The 21060-nt window shown below is 42.3% G+C and overlaps 1 protein-coding gene across 1 annotated transcript in view; it reads right to left on the bottom strand.

Annotated features, from left to right (window-relative positions):
• MAP2K4 (mitogen-activated protein kinase kinase 4) overlaps positions 1-1728 on the bottom strand; it is a 152696-nt gene extending 150968 nt beyond the window's left edge. The window contains exons 1-2 of the mRNA XM_034647282.1: positions 1685-1728; positions 9-268 (exon numbers count right to left, since the gene is read on the bottom strand). Coding sequence (XP_034503173.1) covers positions 9-268; positions 1685-1728 — 304 coding nt within the window. The remainder of the gene's footprint in view (positions 1-8; positions 269-1684) is intronic.
• Positions 1729-21060: the final 19332 nt, after the last annotated feature.

The raw sequence follows: 21060 nt of genomic DNA, 5'->3' as shown, positions 1-21060 counted from the left end.
GGGGGTGCCGCTGCCGCTGCCGCCCCCGGAGCCGCCGCCGCCGCTCGGGCTCGGAGCCGCCATTGTTGGGAGTGAGGAGCCGAGCGGCGCCGCGGCGGCCAATGCAGCAAGCTCGGCCTCTCGCACGCGAGGGGCGCGGCTAGCGCCCGCCTTGGCCCCGCCCCCTTCCCGCCCCGGACACGCCCCCTGGCACGCCCCCGCCCGCGCCTGACGCGGAGCCCGGCCAGCTGCGAATCCGCAGAACCGCCCAGGGCGCGGGTGCCCGACCCTGAGGGAAGGCGGGCGGGAGTGCTGCCCCCAGGGCTGCGGGCCGGCCCGCGGGGCCTAAGGCGGTTTGCACCATTAGGAGTGTGTGTGCGCCGGGGAGGTTAGGGGACACAGGGGTTTCATCGTTTCCACAGAGGCCTGTGACCCCAAAAGTTTAAGAACCCCGTTGGGGGGGGCACCTGGCTGGCTCAGTTGGTGGCGCATGGGACTCTTGATCTCGGGGTCGTGAGTTCCAGCTCCATTACGGGCATGGAGCCTACTTAAAAAAAAAAAAAAAAAAAAAAACCTCCTTGTTGGAAACCTCAGAACCTGAAATTAGTTTAGAGCGATAAAGCTGAAAAGGATCCCAGGGGTCATGCTTCCTGTCCAGTATCTGAGGTGGCTTGTCCAGAGGGGAGTTGGCTCTAGCTGTGGTTCCATCTGAAGCTACTGTTAAACTCTGCCTAACGCCCCAACCCTCTACACTGGCCTGGGGGTTGCCAGGGGGTGCCACTCAAAGTACAGTCTAGGACTCACCCTGAAACTACGAATCGGAAGCTACATTTTCATTCTATCCCCCGCGTAATTTGTATAGACATTAAATCTGAAAAACAGTGTCTTAAGCACCCAACATTCCCTGGCCTCCCCAAATATACTATTTACATCACCATCTTCCCCTCAATACACACTGGGTTCCCTCACCCACCTCCTCTGCACCTTGTAAGACCAGGTGTGGTCATTATTATGAACTACATAAAATGACAGCCTCCCCCATAAAAATCAAGTTTCTTCATTGCTTTGCACAGAGACTTTGATTTTAGGAAGGCAGCAGATAAAAGCTGCAAAATAGTCCTGTGTGAGGCTGAGAGTTTCTGGGCCAATGGAAATGTGATTGGGAAAGTGGAGACCTGGGTGTCTGGGTAGAGGTATCTCTTCCCGTAATAGAATGACCAACGATAGAACATCGCAAGTAGTCTGAACCATGGAGCTGGATGACCCCTGCCCTTTGGAAGCGTGTACAATGCACACGAGGACCTCCTTCTCCAACCTTCTTCCGCACAGACCTTATCTGTGCTGGAACTCCTTCATAGCATGTTGGAAGTGTGTCCTTGGTCAAAAGAGCTCCGCCTTCTTGCTGTAAACCCCACCTCAGCCTCATCATGATTGCTCAGTTGATAACAGTGGCTGGAGATAGGGCTTAGGAAAAGTAAACTGGGGAGGCAATAAAGGGATATTGAAGATGGGTAGATGTTCTTAAGTGGAGAGGCTTTCATTTTCCACTCTGCCTCAGAACTCCCCTCAAGGGTTTGGCTGACCGAGCAATATCTCAAGTCTAAGTCATTATAAACACTGCCGAATCCCCATCTAAGAATCAGTAGCCCATCTTGCCCCTGTTGGTCCTGGGGAATCCTAAATGTGGGGTCCTTCGTGGGGATACCTTATAAGAACTGAAAAGAAAAGGTTCCCATCCAGGCTGTCCATCCCGAGTACAGGCTAAATATTCTGTCTATATCTTCTGCATGGTGCTGATAAGAAGAGAACAAGTGACAAAGAAAAGAAGGATCTGTGGCTCCCTACCATCCTCTCCTTTGAAGGTGCAGACTGGAGGTTTATATTCTTTGGGGTTTATATTTTAGTGCCTGGAGGGATTCGTATCAAAAATCAAATGATGTAGTTCTTTCAAACTGTGAACACAACTTACCAATACTTAGAAAAGATTGATGCAGGAAAAGAAGGGATTGCCCTTCCCACACCATTGTTTTGCATTTCCATTGGCTTGGCCACTTTGGCAGATTAAGAAAAAGCTTCCACAGCCCTATAGTTTTGCTGACAAATGAACCAAATATAGTATCTTGTCATCATCAAGCCCCAGACGCAGCATGACCAGATACGAAATGGTTCTATTTAAGCAATTTTCAGACACTTTATTCCAGTATCTGCCAGTAGGGTTCCCAACCAGTCCCTGTTCTCTAAATGTCACTGTTGTGTGTGTATGTCACCTCATTTCTCATTTCCAGCTCTTTGGAGATGGGAGCGGTACCAAAAAATAGCTTGGAGGACTTTTGGTCTTCCCATCCCCATAAATACCATAAGAATCCCACTCCCATTCTTTGATGTGGATAGTTAATTTATTCACAGTATTATTATGTAAAGTGCTACTAGCCCCCTTTTCCAATTATATATATTTCTTTTATAAAACTTACTGTTTCTTTGATAGAAATCCTAGAGATTAGGCAACTGCTAGGAAATTTTTTAAAAAACATGCAGTGTTCTCGTATTACTTTAGATTATACATAAAAAGTTACATTTAGTGGGTGTCTGAGTGGCTCAGTCGGTTAAGCATCTGCTTTCGGCTCAGGTCATGATCCCAGGGTCCTGGGATCAAGTCCCGCATCAGCTCCCTGATCAGTGAGGAGTCTGCTTGTCCCTCTACCCTTCCCCCTGCTTGTGCTGTCGCTCTCTCTCTCTCTCATTCAAATAAATAAATAAATAAATAAATAATCTTCAAAGAAAAATTTTTAAAGTTACAGTTAGAATTGTTCAAACCATCAATTAGGTCTGCCCATAATTAGGTCTGCATATGGGCAAAAATGAGGAACAACCTTGATTTGTTCAAACTGGCAAAGCTACAGTCTTTTTACCTTTTCTTATGCTCATATTTTTCTTATATTTGTGTTTTATCATTCAGTATGGGGTGAATTGTGTCCCCCCTGAAAAAAAATTTTCTGTAAGTGACTACATTTCAAGACAAAGTCTTTAGAGAGGTGATTAGGGTAAAGTGAAGTCATATAGGTGTGCCCTAATGCCATATGTCTGGTGTCCTTTTAAAGAGAATAAGACACAGACACACACTGAGGGAAAACTATGTGAAGACACAGGGAAGAGGTGGCCATCTACAAACCAAGGAGAGAGGCCTCAGAAGACACCAGTCCTGCCAACACCTTGACCTCAGACTTCCAGCCTCCAGGGCTGTGAGAAAATAAATTTCTGTTGTTTAAGCCACCCCAGTCTGTGTTACTTGGTTATGGCGGCATAAAAAAACTCATACATGGCTCAGAAAATGAATTGCTTATAAGGATAGCCCTTTAAGTAATAATAATAGTAGCTGGCATAGTATTTGGGGAGACGGAAAGCCAACGAGGCAATAAGTACCAATAAGCAAGAAATTCACAGGATACCTGGCTGGCTGGGTCAGAAGAGCTTGTGACTCTTTTTATTTTTTTTTTAAGATTTTATTTATTTATGTGACAGAGAGACAGCCAGCGAGAGAGGGAACACAGCAGGGGAGTGGGAGAGGAAGAAGCAGGCTCCCAGTGGAGGAGCCCAATGTGGGACTCGATCCTAGAACGCCGGGATCACGCCCTGAGCTGAAGGCAGATGCTTAACGACTGCACTACCCAGGCGCCCCAGAAGAGCTTGTGACTCTTAATCTTGGGATTGTGAGTTCAGGCCCCACACTGGGTATAGAGATTACTTATAAATAAATAAATAAATAAATAAATAAATAAATAAATAAATAAATAAATAAATCTTTGTAAAAATTCACATTTAGAAGAGCCTCTTGAGAAAACCCCCACATGAACTTGGCTCTGCCATGTAATAACATTTCTCTGTCATTAAAGAGGATGGGAGTAACAGATTAAGACCATTGCTATGAGCAATGTACGTCAATATCAGAATGCCTTGTCCCAAAAAAGGGTGCAGAGAAAAGTAACGTGCCTATCTCCAGCTGAGAGCACCTTTGTTTAGAAATTTGGCTTGTTGGTTCTTTTCAATACCTATGTCTCAATGGTTAGATTACAAAGACATGTTTCACTTCACATTCCAAATAAGGTAAAAGTAAGTATAACTAGATTTCCATTTTGGACCCCAATTTCAGCCTCCGAGAAAGTAAGGGTCAAACACCACTATTTGGCTGGAACAATCACCAGATATCTCTTATAAGGGCTCAGCAGTTGGCATTGAGCAAAACCCATCTCCTGTCCACCTCCAATCACTGAGGACTCAAGACCAGGTCATCCAATGACTGATTTTGCCTCTCCAGGCAGAGGGCTGCAAGCTGTGTGGGTTTCTAGATATTGATTGAGCACTGTATTTAATTGGAAATAAACAGCACGTGAGAAGCTTTTAACTGTCATTAAAAGAACTGAAGTTCTGTCAGTTCAGCTAAAAGATGTTAACTAATTATGCTTATTAATAATCATACATGCATATAAAGATTTATGGGTAAATGTTCATCATACAATTATTTGTAAGAGTGAAAAAAATGGAAATACCTCACTGTAAGTCACTAAGTGAAAAGTAATATTGATAGTATTAGCCATCATCTGACCAGATATGAATATATGCTAGAAAGCTATGATTCTCATGTACCAGCCCTATATACCCACAGCTTGTCCTCATATTCTGTATTCTGTTCATCTATCTTCACTATTAACACACACACACACACACACACACACACACACACAATGAAACTAAAACAAACAAAACAAAACAAAAAATTGGGCACCTTTTGGGGAAGGAGGGAGTGGAGCATGATTGACTGGGAAAGGGCAGGAGGGAACTTTCTAAGGTAATGGTCATGTTCTATACCTTGACAGGGATTGAGTTACACAAGTGCAAACGCTTATCAAAATGCTGCAAATGAATGATCTAGATTTGTGCATTTCAAGGGATATAAATATACATTGGAAGAAAAAACTAGAAATAAAAATCAAGTGATATGAATGGAAAGTCTTCAAGAGGACATATACTCATATCTGTAATTTACTTTGAAATGTGTCAAAAACAAGACAGCTGAATGAAAGGATAGTGGGATGGATAAATGGATATATACGTGCTAAAACAAGAGTAATACAATGTTAATGGTAAATGTAATACAATGTTAATGGTAAATGTAATACAATGTTAATGGTAAATGTAATACAATGTTAATGACAAAATCCATTGGGTAGACTGATGTGAACAATGATCTTTTCCATTGTTTGAAATTTTTCATAATAAAATATTAGGGGAAAATGAAAATCAATAGAACAAAAAAGTGCAAAAATTTAGACATATTGCTAAATTGCCTCGCTTCCTTCAGCAAAATCACAAACCTCTAATGACTAAGTATAAACTTGTCCAACTAATTTATCTAGTGGGGGTAGGTTTCCTATAAAATCAGAAATTACTGAAACTTATCGAAAAGAAAGGAATCGGGGCACCTGGGTGGCTCAGTCGGTTAAGTGTCTGACTCCTGATTTTGGCTCAGGTCATGAGCTCAGGGTTGTGGGTTCAAGGCCCGTGTCCAGCTCTGTACTGCTTGTCCCTCTCCCTCTGCTCCTCCGTTGCTCGTGCTCTCTCTCTCTCTCTCTTAAATAAATAAATAAATAAATAAATAAATAAATAAATAAATAAAATCTTTAAAAAACGATAATAATAAAAGAAAGGACTCACCTAGGGTACAGCCATAGAGGGTTCTCATGAGCAAAGACATATATTACTGTGGACTGACGTGAGACCCCACAGGCATCTCTCACTGAGTCAAGATCTTAGGACTTAATAATTATTTAGGGGAGGACATTGTGGTTTTTGTTTTGAGATTAAGTAACAATATCTGGTTTGAATTTAGTAACATTGTTTTGTTTCATTGTGTTTTTTTGTAACAGCTTTGAGCTTTAATTCACATACCATATGACCTGGTTGAGAAATACTGATCTAAGCTTTCCTTAATGTGGATTTGAAGTAAATTTCCTTAATTTATTATATTGAGTAAGGGAAATTTTATTGATCCCCTTCTTTAATTCAGGAGGATGAAAATGGACATTTGTCATTACTGTAAAACCTAAATAAAGTTACTTTTTACTTCTGAAATGACCCCCAATAATGTTTTTCTATGGGTTGGTCACACTTCATAGAAAAAAAAAAAAGATTTCCTACTCATCATCTGAATGAAACTGGACAAGCTCATTATAAAGTTCATATGGAAAAGTAAACTGCAATAGTCTCCCCAAAAAAGTCTGAAAAAGAAGAAGAAGAAGGGGATTTAGCTCTGCAAGATATTAAAGTATTTTAAATCTACAATGATTAAAACTTTATGGAACTGGCACATGAACAGACCGACAGATGGAACTGATTAGGAAGATAGGAAATAAGCTCAAATACTTATAAGAATATAATATAATTAAAAGTAGGATCTCATTCGAAGGTAGAAATCTGGAAAGAAGTAAATTTCAATCCATACCTCGAACTTTAATTCAGAATAAGTTCCAAATGAATAAAATATATTAGTGTAAAAGGAAAAAAAAGAAACTATTAACATATAAAATGAACCCATCCTTCCTAAGCATGACACAAAGTCAATTAAGAGAAAAATCTCTGGTATGGCTGGTGGCTCAGTCTGTTAAGCGTCTCCCTTTGGCTCAGGTCATGATCCCAGGGTCCTGGGATGGAGTCCCACATCAGGCTCCTTGCTCAGCAGGGAGCCTGCTTCTCCCTCTGCCTGCCACTCCCCCTGCTTGTGTGTGCTCTCTCTCTAACAAATAAATATATAATTTTTTTTAAAAAAATGAAAAATCTTTAAGTCTTCTTGGCAAAAAACCACAATATACACATCAAAAGACACAACTAACTGAGGAAGTTATGTTTTGACTTGTAACACAGGTAAAGGGTTAATTTCACTAATAAAGAGTTCCCATAAATCAACAAGAAAAAGGCCAATAAACTGATAGAAAAATAAGCCAAGGATATCAAGTAGACAGGTCTCCAAAAAGGAATATACATGTCTCTTAAAAATGCAAAGATGTTTAACCTCACTCAAAGTAAGCAAAATGCACATTAAAGCCACACCAGATCACTGTTTCAATTACCTAACAAGCAAAGTTTAATAACATAATATGTTGAAGAGAGTGTGGAAAACTGGTATTCTATACATTGCTGGTGGGAATACACATTTGCACAACTCATTGGAGGACACTGTAGCAATTTCTATCAAAATTACAAATGCATTTCCCTTTAGCCCATAGATTATACTTCTAGAAGCTTATTCCTGCAGATACTCTTATGTTTGCAAAACTTCATATAAGGATATTGAGTATAGCATTTTTACAGCAAAATATTAGAATCACACAAAATGTCCTTTAGTAGGTGAACAATTAAATAAATGCAGAGGGAATACTTTGCAGATGTAAAAATAAGAAATCTCTTTGTGGAGTGATATGGAATGATTTACTATATACAATGTTAAGTGAAAAAGCTAGATGAAGAACACCGTGGTTAGTATATTACTATTTGTGTGAAAAGAGGGGATGTGTATATTTAATATATGCATACTTGCTTAAAACGTATTTGGAAGGATACTCAAAAGACTAAAAATATTAACTGTCCCAAGAGAGAGAAACTGGATTGGGAGAAAATCTTTTCATTATATACTCCTTGGTAGCTTATAATTTGTGAACATTGTGGGGGTAGTATCTAGAGAAAATCAGTTAATTAATATGTAGTTAAACCAGGAATGATGGCTGTCCTTTCTTTTGCTGTTGTAACAAGCATTCTTATAAAACAGTTACAAAATATTTATTACTACATATTTATAGTCTTTTAAACAGTTACATTTTAAAAAGACTCAAAAACACAAATTATATTTGAACTGTTTTATAAAAAGATATGTCTTGGGGCGCCTGGGTGGCACAGCGGTTAAGCGTCTGCCTTCGGCTCAGGGCGTGATCCCGGCGTTATGGGATCGAGCCCCCACATCAGGCTCCTCCGCTATGAGCCTGCCTCTTCCTCTCCCACTCCCCCTGCTTGTGTTCCCTCTCTCGCTGGCTGTCTCTATCTCTGTCAAATAAATAAANAAAAAAATAAAATCTAAAAAAAAAAAAAAAAAGATATGTCTTTTCCTTATATGTATATACTATTTTACTTACAAAAAGTATTTATTTTTTTATTAAATCAGAAATGTACTGAGTTTTTATTCTGTTTCCATTCTACTTGAATACTGAGGAATTATAAGATATGTAGATGATAAATGTTTTAAGAATTCATTCAGTAGATATTTATTACTAGATTTATATAGCAAAATTCATTGATAATACTATTTTACTTAGAAGTTCATTGGTTCTCTTAGTTTTCAAACTTGGGTGGTGTGAGTGATTCTAGCAGTGGCCCTGTAGGGACACACAGGCTCACAAAGAAGGTTGTGTACACCAGTCCATATCTCTTTTTTTTTTTTTTAAGATTTTATTTATTTATTCGACAGAGATAGAGACAGCCAGCAAGAGAGGGAACACAAGCAAGGGGAGTGGGAGAGGAAGAAGAAGGCTCATAGCGGAAGAGTGATGTGGGGCTCGATCCCTTAACGCCGGGATCACGCCCTGAGCCGAAGGCAGACGCTTAACCGCTGTGCCACCCAGGAGCCCCAGTCCATATCTCTTTGAATATACCTTTGAATAACGTGAGTTGGAGGTGCTGACCCATCCACACGCTCAGTGGAAAATCCATGTATAACTTTTGGCCCCCTAAAATCTTAACTACTAATAGCCTACTGTTGACTAGAAGCCTTACCAATAACATAGTTGATTAACACATATTTTGTATATGTATTATATATTGTGTTCTTACAATAAAGTAAGCTAAAGAAAAGAAAACGTTATTAAGAAAGTCACAAGGGGTGGGGTGCCTGGGTGGCTCAGTTGGTTAAGCATCTGCCTTCAGCTCAGGTCATGGTCTCAGGGTCCTGGGATCAAGCCCTGTGCTGGGCTCCCTGCTCAGTGTGTAGTCTGCTTCTCCCTCTCCCTCTGACCCTTTCCCTGCTCGTCCTCTCTCTCTCTCTCATAAATAAAATCTTAAAAAAAAAAAAAAAGAAAGAAAGAAAAGAAAAGAAAACCACAAGGGGCACCTGGGTGGCACAGTTGGTTAAGCATCTGACTCCTGGTTTTGTCTCAGGTCGCGATCTCAGGGTCGTGGAATGGAGCCCTGTGTCAGGCTCCTTACTCAGGGTAAAGTCTCCTTGGGACTTTCTCTTTCCCTCTTCCTCTGTTCCTCCCCACTCCCCCCAAAATAAATAAATAAATCTTTTTTAAAAAAGGAAAAAAAGAAAATCACAGGAAAAGAAATACATTTGCAATACTGTATTTATTGAAAAAAATTCAGGTGCAAGTAGACTCATGCAGTTCAAACCCATGTTGTTCAAGGGGCAACTTTGTACGCTCTCAGGTACATGGAGGAAATCAAAGATCGTTCAGTGGACTCTGAGAAAGAAGCCCAGATCCCACTTCAGAGTTGAATACAACCCCAAATACTTGTTTCCCTTTCCCAGATGGGACTTGTGATTCTAACTCCTTCCTTCCCTTCTTTTGCTCGCAGTGCACACGGGCTGTGATCTATATAACGCTAGTTCTCCTGTGTCATGATTTTTCCAGGGCAGTCACAATTTCAAATACTATGTTCCCAGTTTTGAACCATGAGATCTGAATTCGGATTCTGGAAATATAGTTACAATATACCTTGGCTAAATTCTAGTCTGTTGACCTGAACCAATTCCTTAGTATTTCTCTCTTCGGAGTTCCCCCAGAAAAATACGAAAATTGGAGGAGTTCCTACATGCCTAGCGGCTCAGACAGATGAAGCACTGTGAATGTACTGACTAGGAATAAGGCTCTGACAAGGGCAGTACCCTGTCTAGTCTGTAAGTACTCAGACTTGCCTTTCCTCCTAAGTGCCCCCAAGATCCTCTGGCCAGCAAAGCACTCAGGCATCCCCCAGTGGGCTCTAATACCCAGAGTCCAAGGTGGGCATCATTAACCTCTCATCTCCTGTGTTCTAGATAATATTCCTGAGCAATCGTGTGCAAACGCCTTCGGAGGCCAGGTAGTAAGGTACTGTGAATAGGTAAAGAGATCTGATTTAAAGGGATGGTCAGACTTAGGGTGAATGGAAAACATGCACCATAAAGGGCATTCCCATTCAAAGAAAAAAGTGTTAAAATTGTGCTTGCTACACGAAATACTGGCTGCCAGTTTGCAGCTCCTGGTTTAGAGGGTCCACACTGGCATCAGAGAGAAGGGATCTTGGATAGAATTCTGTAAGCTATAAAGAACACCATCCAGGAGTGCCTGGGTGGCTCAGTTGGTGAAGCGTCTGGCTTTGGCTCAGGTCGTGATCTCAAGGTTGTGGGATCAAGCCCCACATCGGGCTCCCTGCTCAGCAGGGAATCGGCTTCTGCTTCTCCCTCTCCCTCCCCCCTGCTTGGGCACTCTCTCTCTGTCTCAAATAAATAAATAAAATCTTAAAAAAAAAAAAAAAAGAGGGGCACCTGGGTGGCTCAGTCGTTAAGCGTTTGCCTTTGGCTCAGGGCGTGACCCCAGAGTCCTGGGATCGAGCGCCGCATTGGGCTCCCTGCTCCGATGGAAGCCTGCTTCTTCCTCTCCCACTCCCCCTGCTTGTGTTCCCTCTCTCACTGGCTCTCTGTCAAATAAACAAATAAAATCTTAAAAAAACAAAGAGAGAGAAAGAATACATTCCACGCCAATTCTTGGTAACCAGGTCCTTCCAAGATGGTCTTTTTTTGTGTGTGTGCCTTTGGCTGCACGCTGTTTCTTCTACAGGTCTCCATGGGAGACCCGAATCTTGCTGTGGCGGCCCTTTTCAAGACTTTCTAAGACGGGCTACCACTGCTGATTAACTTCATTTTCTCTCTGTTCTCTACCTCATGAATAGGCTACATTCTGGGAAAACAGTTTTTTGGTTTTTTTTAATGAACCCTTGTGTCTGGTTAATCCCAATCCTTTTTTCTCCGTGTGTTCTCCAATATCCAGACCCTTTCTGCTAATTAGCAGTGACAGATGAGTCACCTGTCTTGTGATCTCCCCAAGGGAAGAAAGAGCTTGCTTCTCTTATTGATCTAGGAGACCTTCAGGAGTCAGCACATGCTTTGGAAGCTTCTGTCAGAGGGAGGCAAGTTCAATCTGAAAAACCCAGGGCAGACAGAAGCTGCACATGGGCAGATGTCCAGCCAACCCTAGCATCAGACAGCAGGGACAGATGGGGCTTCCCACTGTTCAACGCTGATGGGATTTTCGGGAGTCCTGGCAATCCCGTAGAGGTAAATGTCACAGACATGGCAAGGGCAAGGGCTGGTTGTCCAATGTTGGCAGGCTCATCATCTTAGCAAAGGGTCATGCAGCCTAAAGCAAAGGAGGTAAATGGGTGCCAACAAATGACCATACAACAAACAGAAGCCCGTTAGCAAGGGGTCAAGATGAGGCACTTATGGGGACCAGAGAAGGAGAATTCTGGGCAATGGAAAGTGTAAGGGGTGGTCTGAGTCCTCTTGCTCAATCGTCTAAGGTTGTTACCTGAATAGAACTCCCCAGATTTTCAAGGGGCCCTGGGCTTTATCATGAGAAGAAGGATCACCCACAGAGTCAGATGCTTTCTAGACCTGCATTTTTAAAAAAAAAAAAAAAAAAAAAAAAAAAAAAAAAAAAAAACCGCTGGAGCTCTTTTTCTGGCACGAACTGAAATTTGAAAAGGGAATCATCATATAGAAAGAGTGTTGACCAGGTTTGAGCCCAGCATTCAGTGAATTTTGGACCTAACCCTCTTCTTAATGGGGAGAGCTGAAATCTTGATATCTACAAGGACAGAGATTAAGCTCAGAAGCAGAGGCAGGCCCTAAACAAACAGAAATAAAATAAAATCAAGATTGGGCCTGTCACCAAAAACAGCATGAGCTGTAGATTGCTGGGTATCTCTGTGAGATGACATCCACAGTTTTCTTTGGGAAAACTTGTAATCTTGAAGAAATAGATGATATTTATTACACTCTGCAGACTGTCATGGTTTACATAACTAAATTCATTTAGTTGAGACTTTCCACATCTCTAATCACCCCAAAGTGTTTTTTTTCTTCTCGGATTTTTGGGCATAATACCGAAACACTGGCAAAAACGCTTATGCTCAGATGTAATAATTTTTTTTATTACCATTCTTTTCACAAATCCATTCTAAAATGGATGGTACATAAATATTAGGATACCAGTAACAACAAGATTTTACTGCATGCCAGGCACCATCGTACGTATTTCACATACATCATTTCAGTAAATTCTCTTAACAATCCGAAGAAGCAGGTGGCATCACATCTCTCATTTTACCCATGAGAGGACTGAGGCACAAAAAGGTGGCCACACTATGACCCTAAAGAGGTTTCCATGCTAAGAGGTTTCACGGATTAAAGTCGGCACTAAAACTTCTGTTTTAGCTTCCTGATTACCAGTCAACTGTGGTACTCTCTTTGCTGTGTTATCATTATTCCTGCCCAAGTAAGTTCTGGAAACTCACTAGATCTGTTTGTCTCTTAAAGTTTGAGTTAATAGACAATCATCTATCCTGGGCGCTCAGTATAGATCTGAGATCTCCTCAGATCAATGCCCAAAGCATCCCTTTGGAAATTAGTTTAAAAATCATATGCGCTTGGGTGGCTCAGTCGGTTAAGTGTCTGCCTTCGGCTCAGGTCATGATCTTGGGGTCCTGGGTTCAAGTCCCGCATTGGGCTCCCTACTCATTGGGGAGTCTGCTTCTTCTTCCCTCTTCTTCTGCTCCTTTCCCTGCTCTTGCTCTCTCTCTCACTTGCCCTTTCTCGCTCTCTCTTGTTCTCTCTCTCTCAAGTAAATAAATAAAATCTAAAAAAATAAAAAATAAAAGTCATCTATCCAGAGGAGCCTGGGTGGCTCAGTTGGCTAAGCAGCTGACTCTTTTTTTTTTTTTAAAGATTTTTTAATTTCTTTATTCAACAGAGATAGAGACAGCCAGCGAGAGGGGGAACACAGCAGGGGGAGTGGGAGAGGAAGAAGCAGACTCATAGCAGAGGAGCCTGATCTGGGGCTCGATCCCATAACGCCGGGATCACGCCCTGAGCCGAAGGCAGACGCTTAACCGCTGTGCCACCCAGGTGCCCCCTGCAGCTGACTCTTGACCTCCACTCAGATCTTGATCTCAGGGTCATGAGTTCAAGTCCCACGTTGGGCTCCATGCATGGAGCCTACTTGAGGGGAAAAAAATTGTATATCCATGTCCCACCTATCAGAGAATTGGGTTAGGGATGAAGGCAAGAAATCCGGGTTTAACATGCTTTCTGTATGAGTCTGGTGTGCAGCTGGACTTGAGAAGCCTGATTTAGAGCAGTGGGCTTGTGGGCTCCAGTCTTTTCTAATCAAGCATTCTTCACCAGTAAAAAAAAATTGGGGGTTAGGTAGCAGCTATTTGTAGGTGTATTATTCATAAATAATATACATGGATTATTTTGCCTTTATAGCCTATATTATAAAACATATGCAAAATAAAAGTCAGGGAAGGCTGATTTTTTTTCAAATATTTATTTTTCTCACCGAGTAATGTTCTCAAAAAAATATAGTGAAAAGAAATAAGTATGCCGCCTTCTCTGATCAATTCTTGGTTTACACTCTGTTATACAGAGATTTTTCAGGTCTGGTTCTAAGTTTATTTTTTATTTTTAAAAAAATTTTTAAAAGATTTTATTTATTTATTTGAGAGAGAAAGGGAGAGCAGGAGCGGAGAGGAGGGGCAGAAGGAGAGGGAGAAGCAGACTCCCCACTGAGCAGGGAGCCCGATGTGGGACCTGATCCCAGGACCTTGGGATCATGACCAGAGCTGAAGGCAGATGCTCAACCAACCGAGCCATCCTAAGTTTATTTTTGACATTAGTGTTAATGGTTGCCATAAGTGAAAAATCACACAAAACTTCCAAATGGAAAAAGTACATCATTGACAGTACATATTCATGTTTCAGTACCATCTGCTAATTAAGCAGAAGTTTTCATGAAATGGGGCTACTAATTTCCATAGTCCCTGTTATAAGTCAGCACCTCTTGCAACTAATTTTAAACTAATTGGAAGATACATTGCATTTTTCTAAAAGATTTTATTTATTTATTTAGAGAAAGCAGGGTGAGTGGGGGAGGGACAGAGGGAGAGGGAGAGAGATAATCCCAAGCAGACTCCGAGCTGAGCGTGGAGACCGATGCAAGGCTTAATCTCCTGACCTGAGCTGGAATCATGAGTTGGACGCTCATGATAGCTTAAGCAAAGCTCATGAACGCTTAACAGACTGAGCCACCCAGGTGCCCCAATACCTTGTTTTTTTGTTTTTTTTTTTAAGATTTTATTTATTTATTTGAGAGAGAGAGTGAGAGAGCACAAGCAGAGGGAGCGGCTGAGCAGGGAGCTGATGTGGGGCTCGATCCCAGGACCCTGCGATCATGACCTGAGCCAAAGGCAGACACTTAACTGACTGAGCCACCCAGCCGCCCCCGCCTTGCATTTTAAGAATGTTAACCTGCAGGCTTAAAATGATAGTTCTGAAACTTTTTATATGGAACATTTCTGTGTATTGATTTTCATTCATTAGGACCTCATAAGAGGATACCAAACATTTTTCTTTTCTTTTCTTTTCTTTTCTTTTAGAAGATTTTATTTATTTATTTGAGAGAGAGAGAGAACACAAGTGGGGAGGAGGAGAACCAGGCTCCCCACAGAGCAGGGAGCCCAACACGGGGCTCGATCCCAGGACCCTGGGACCATGACCTGAGCTGAAGGCAGATGCCCATCTGACTGAGCCACCTAGGTGTCCCCAAACATTTTTCATCAGATTTAGTACTTGATAGGATATTGTATGACCTTAAACATTGCTGAAAAATTATCTTCATGTTCTAGATATATTTTTTTTCTGGCTATATTATATATATAATCTGTATTATATAATCTCCCTATATATAATCTATATTATATAATCTCTACATAGTTATAATTTGTATATATTTAATAATTTATATATATATGCACTATCACATATACATACATATTTACATAGAATATATATACTTATATTTGCAGGTGTAATAATACATACATATACATGCATATATATTCTTACAGACAGCATATATAAGTAGACATTTTTGTATATATAAGTATATACAATGTATACAAATATACATACATGTATAGTTAAGATGATGTTCGTCATCAATGATAGTGGATTTAAATGTACATTTCTAGGGCACCTGGGAGGTGTCCCATGGGTACCTCCCAAACTGTGACTCCAGTCTGCTCAGCATATGACAAATGAGTGGACAGTTCAGTCCATTTTATTCTTTTTTTTTGACAGAGAGAGACAGCCAGTGAGAGAGGAAACACAAGCAGGGGGAGTGGGAGAGGAAGAAGCAGGCTCCCAGCGGAGGAGCCTGACGTGGGGCTCGATCCCAGGACCCTGGGATCACGCCTGAGCAGAAGGCAGACGCTTAACAACTGCGCTACCCAGGCGCCCCAGTCCATTTTATTCAATACTCGTGGAGCTGAGTTTCTTTCTCATCTCTCCAGCTCCATGGGTTTAGATCTTTGAAGGCATCTGCCTAAGCATGCAATAACTTTTCATACTTAAAAAAAACATAGATCCATTTGAGGAAGTCTCCAGAAAAATTCCTATGCCTAAAAACACCTGCACTAAGGGGCATTGGTCATTGAAATCCTGAAGCCTCAGACTGAGAACCCCTTGTCTAAAGACATTTTAGGTCATCAGGAATTTGGTTTGGTTAGAGAAGCATCACGATTTTCCACAGATTTTTTTTTTTTTTAAGAAGGACTCAGATTTCTCCAGGCAGGTCTGTGGTCCCTTGTGTCACCTGTAAGCACCTAAGAAATACTCTCTCAGCCCCACCTGAACCTTCTTGAACATCTCAAAGACCTCTTTCAGGACACCCCCCCATAACACAGGTGATATGCTAGGACTTCTCCTCACCAGAAAAAAAAAAAAAAAACAAAACCCAAGAAAAAAACCCCACAACACAGCATTTTGTTAAACACTCTCTAAATAGACCATAGAAGATGATGGGGCTTCCATTTGCCATGAATTAAATCACGGTTTGGTCCAATGAAGTCAGCAGCTTACAAACCACATCTTGATGTCACAGGAAGAGTATTAAGACTGGTTGCTGTTCCAGCCTCCCTTTCCTGCTCAGTCCATGTGGTTACCATTTCCATACAGCCTCCACTGGTATCCCCCATTCCTTAAACTCGATTCAAACTGAATCTCCCCCAGCTGAAGTCAACATCCCTTTTCAAATCTCTGTTCCTAGGTTTCAGCGAATTTTTTCTTTTAAGATTTTATTTATTTATTTGACAGGGAAAGAGAGAGAGCGGGCACACGCAGGGGGAGCAGCAAGCAGAGGGCGGGGCAGAAGCAGACTCCCCGCTGAGCAGGGAGCCGGATGTGGGACTCGATCCCAGGACCCTGGGATCATGACCTGAGCTGAAGGCAGACACTTCACCGACCAAGCCTCACAGGTTCCCCTCAGTGAATTTTAATGAGATAACTGAAGTTACCCACTGTAATCTCATGCAATTTAACTTCATTCTTAAATTCATCATAAATTTTTCTCCTAAGAGATCTCCCATAGGACTCCCAAAGCTTACACAATCTCTTTGAGGCGGTATGTCCTCACTGCCCAGCTCTATCCTGGGGCATTATGCAGCAGAGAGCGGCAAGAACATGAAATTTGGAGTCAGAAAAAAAGTTTAAATTTAGGGCCAGCAACTGAATGTCTTTGTGGTTTTGAGTTAGGCACAGACCCCTCCTGATCTCAGTTTCCTTATTTTTACAGTGGGAGTGTTGTTGAAAACCGACCTCTGTGCTACAGAGCCAAAATATGAAACGTGAAGACAGTTTGGGTGTAAAGAAGAAAGGTAGTTTACCACTTTGCCAGGCCCAGGAGGCTGTAGCAGGCTAATGCCTCCAAGACTACAAGCCTCTCTGGGGTGAAAGGCTGAGGGGTTTAAAAGGAAAATGCAGGATCTGGGCAGTTTCCATAGGAATCTGGAACATGCTGCTAGCTGGGTGTCACGTCTTCAAGGTGGTCTCATGACCAGCGCTGCCACCTGCCATAAGAATCTCGTTACTAAGTATACATTGAGGTCAGTGAGATGTCAATATCGATACTGAGTTCCTGGAACAAAGGAGTCTACAGAAAAAACAAGTGAAGGGGAGGTGAGGGAGGCTTCAAGAATGAGGAAGAGAGAAATGTGTTCAGTTTAAAGTCCAGCCTTGCTGGCGCACTCGTGTGTCCATCCGAATTTACATCCATCTTTAGTTTTTTTTTTTTTAAAGATTTTATTTATTTATTTGTCAGAGAGAGAGAAGGAGGGAAAGTGAGAGTCAGCCCAAGCAGGGGGAGCGGCAGGCAGAGGCAGAGGGAGAAGCAGACTACCCCCTGAGCAGGGAGTCTGATGCAGGACCCCATCCCAGGACCCCGGGATCATGACCTGAGCCAAAGGCAGACACCTCATGGACCAAGCCACACAGGCGTCCCATCTTTGCGTCTCTACAGAGGTTTCAGGAGCAAGCATATTTGCTGTGTCTGCTGTCACGAGGACTGGACTTTTTAATTTCAAAGTGAATATTTTTTAGTTTGTAAAAAAACATAATTGACTCTGCAGTTTTGTTTTGTTGTATCCTTCCTTCTCTCTTTTCTTTCCATAATGCTCTTCGGTTTTTTGTTTTGTTTTGTTTTTTATGGTTTCTACTTCTTTTACTCTTTGAATAATTCAGAACTTACTTAAAAATCTCTTTTAGATTGGGGCGCCTGGCTGGCTCTGTCAGTGGAGCGTGCGACTCTTGATCTCGGGGCTGTAAGTTCGAGCCCATGTTGGGTGTAAAGATTCCTTAAAAATAATAAAAAAATCATGGGCTGCCTGGGTGACTCATTCTTCCTGAAGCGTCTGCCTTCAGTTCAGATCATGATCTTGGGGTCCTGGGATGGAGCCCCACATCAGGCTCCCTGGTCAGTGGAGAGTCTCCTTCTCCCTCTCCCTCTGCAACTCTCCCCTCTTGTGCTCTCTCTCACTCAAATAAATAAATAAAATCTTTAAAAAAACCCCTCAGATTGTTCTATTATCTCTAATTTGGGGGGCGCAATTTCTCTCATTTAAAAAATAACTGGTGACTGTCCCTTTTGATGGATTGTTTCTAGTGCAGCTTATCATTTTTGACTTTAAGCTTCTCTTCGGTTGAAGAATGTTTTCTGTGGGTGCCCCACGTGGCCTAGATTGGAGTACCCTGGAGTTTTTTTACTCGACGATCAGCCTCTCCTCTGCTCAAGGATACTGTTCACCAGTTGTCTCTTCCCTCCCATGCATTGCAAGTTTGTCCTCTCTGTTAGATCATTCCACTCAGCATATACGCACGCTGTAATACCGCCTAATTAGTCTTGTTTTGCGATTTCCCTTTATGGCAAAAAACTTCTTGAATGACTTATTTCTATTTGTTACTCCAAATTTTCTCCATTGAAGTGTCCCATTCAGGCTTTCTCCACTCTCTGCTACTGTTGCTCGGGTCACCAGCGATCCCCCTGTTGCTGAAACCAAAATGGTCGATTCTCAGTCCTCATCGCATCTTTGGTCACTGGCTTTTGACGCAGTTGATTACTGCCCCCTTCTCTTTTTTTTGAATATTTTGTACACTTGGGCTCCAGGACATCACTCTTTGTTTTCCTCCTACCTCAATGCCTCTTGATCTCTTTCTCCTTTGATGGGTCCTCCTTATGTCCTTGACCCTAACATGTTGATGTGTCCCAGGACTCACTCCTCATACCTCTTCTCTTATTTGCACTCGTTGTCTCAGGACTTGGATATTTGTTATTTCCTGTGCCTGGAAAGCTCCTCCAGATATCCACAAACTTTACTCCTTCATTTAAGGTCTGGGTCCTGAGTCATTTTATCAGTTAGCTCTTCCCTCATCATCCTATTAAATTATACTCCATCCCTAACACTGTGCATCCCCTCTCATCTTGATTTAATTTTCTCCACAACAGTTATCATTATCCAACATATTTATAATTACTTGTTTATCTATAGGCCAACTCTTTCACAAAACATAAATCCGTTGAGGGCAGGAAATTTATCTGTTCAGTTCACTGTTGTATTGCCAGCTGTAGGAACCGTGCTGGGTACAAGAAGCCTCTGATAAATATTTACTGAATGAATAAGTGAATAAATGAATGGAAATAGATACCTTTCCATTACTTTCTAAACTGAGATAGATATCTCTCAACTTTCAAAATATAATTTTTAGTTGTTCAGTCTGTTCAGAAAGAAGAGAAATTTCATGTTTCACCTCAAGTTGCCAGTTTATTTTTATTTTTTATTTTATTATTTTTTAAATATATATATTTTTTTATTTGAGAGAGTGAATGAGCACAGGAGTGTGAGAGGGAGAAGCAAGACTCCCCACTGAGCAGAGATCCCGACATGGGGCTCCATCCCAGGACCCTGAGATCATGTCCTGAGCTAAAGGCAGATGCCCAGACGACTAAGCCACCCAGGTGCCCCATTTTTATTTTTTTTTAAAGATTTTTTTATTTATTTGAGAGAGAGAGAGAGAGAGCGAGCATGATTGGGGGGAGGGTGAGAGGGAGAGGGAGAAGCAGACTCCCCACTGAGCAGACAGCCCGGTGCAGGACTCCATCCCAGGACCCTGGGCTGAAGGCAGACACTGAATTGACTGAGCCACCCAGGCGCTCCTCAAGTTGTCAGTTTATAAAGAAATGATTAAGCTACCGAGTGTCACTTACATGTCAGGAGCCATCTGTCAAGGTTAAAATTCTTACCCTGAGCTTCATGGATTCTGAGGATGGGCTTCAGAGCTCTATGAACTCCCTCAATTTGTGTGGAAAATGTTGTAGATGTGTACATGCATTTTCCTCGGGAAAAGATTTATAGCTTCCATCAGATTCACAAACTATCTGTGGCCCAACTAAAGGTTTTGAATTATTGTTATCCTCCTTGCGTACTGATCAGCGAAAAGCTAAAACGTTGAAGATAAAAACTCAACATCTTCCTTTCCAAAGTCTCTTGACTTACCTAGAAGCAAAGCGCTTTGTGTTGGAAGAAACAGCTACTGCAGGTATCCCTTTAAAATGTTCCTGATAAATTGCTACCCTGCTGCTTCAGGAACTCATAAAGTAGTATTGTTAGACAAGCCAACTTTAGAAATTTCCACTTGGGTTAAGCTGAAATAGTTTTCACACGCTGGGTCTTGTTCAGGCCCTGGGACCTAGAAGAACATGTTAAATCCCTTTTCCACTGGTTCGTTTTTCAGATTTGTAAAGATACCAGGATTCACACCTCCTCCCTCTTCCAAAGCCTTATTTCTTCGGAGGAGCTGTCTCTAATTCCTCTAAACGTGTGGGCCAGGGCAGCTCACCACACTGCAACTCTGTTTCTGAAAGCTCCCCAGTTTGCCCATTGCCCAAGACTGAACGCACACATGATACACGTAGGAGTCGGGTCTCCCAAATTTGGACCTGATACTTGTGTCAGCGCTGCGTAGTATCACAAAACGACTGTTGCGGCCAAGTGCAGCACGGATGTGGAAAAGAGACGAGGTGGAGAATGGAGAGAGGGGGAGGTGTCAGAGAGATGAGGGAAAATCATAGCACTTCGTGACTTCTGGCCTGCGGGAAAGGGAAGGAGGAGGGGAGCGAGGAAGCCATACATGTTGAAGCAGCGAGTCTGGGGGAGGCAGAAAGGGGGAGACAGAAAGGCAGAGGGAGGCGAAGGTGGGACAGGCACCTCGCTGGGTTCCAACACAGGGAAGTGGAAAGAGAGCGCCCAAGAAATGCAGAGTTGGTGTCAGTTGGAGCAGCAGGACAGAGAGAGGTCGGTGTAAACCAAGTGCCGCAGGGAGGCCAAAGGCGGGGGGGGGGGGCGGGGGGAGGGGAGGGCAGCGAGCACAGGCCGCGTTCGAGCACCTGGGGG

The sequence above is a fragment of the Ailuropoda melanoleuca genome, chromosome 17 (genome assembly GCF_002007445.2).
Source record: "Ailuropoda melanoleuca isolate Jingjing chromosome 17, ASM200744v2, whole genome shotgun sequence".
In the NCBI taxonomy this organism is placed as follows: Eukaryota; Metazoa; Chordata; class Mammalia; order Carnivora; family Ursidae; genus Ailuropoda; species Ailuropoda melanoleuca.
This window is presented reverse-complemented; position numbering and strand designations above follow the sequence as displayed.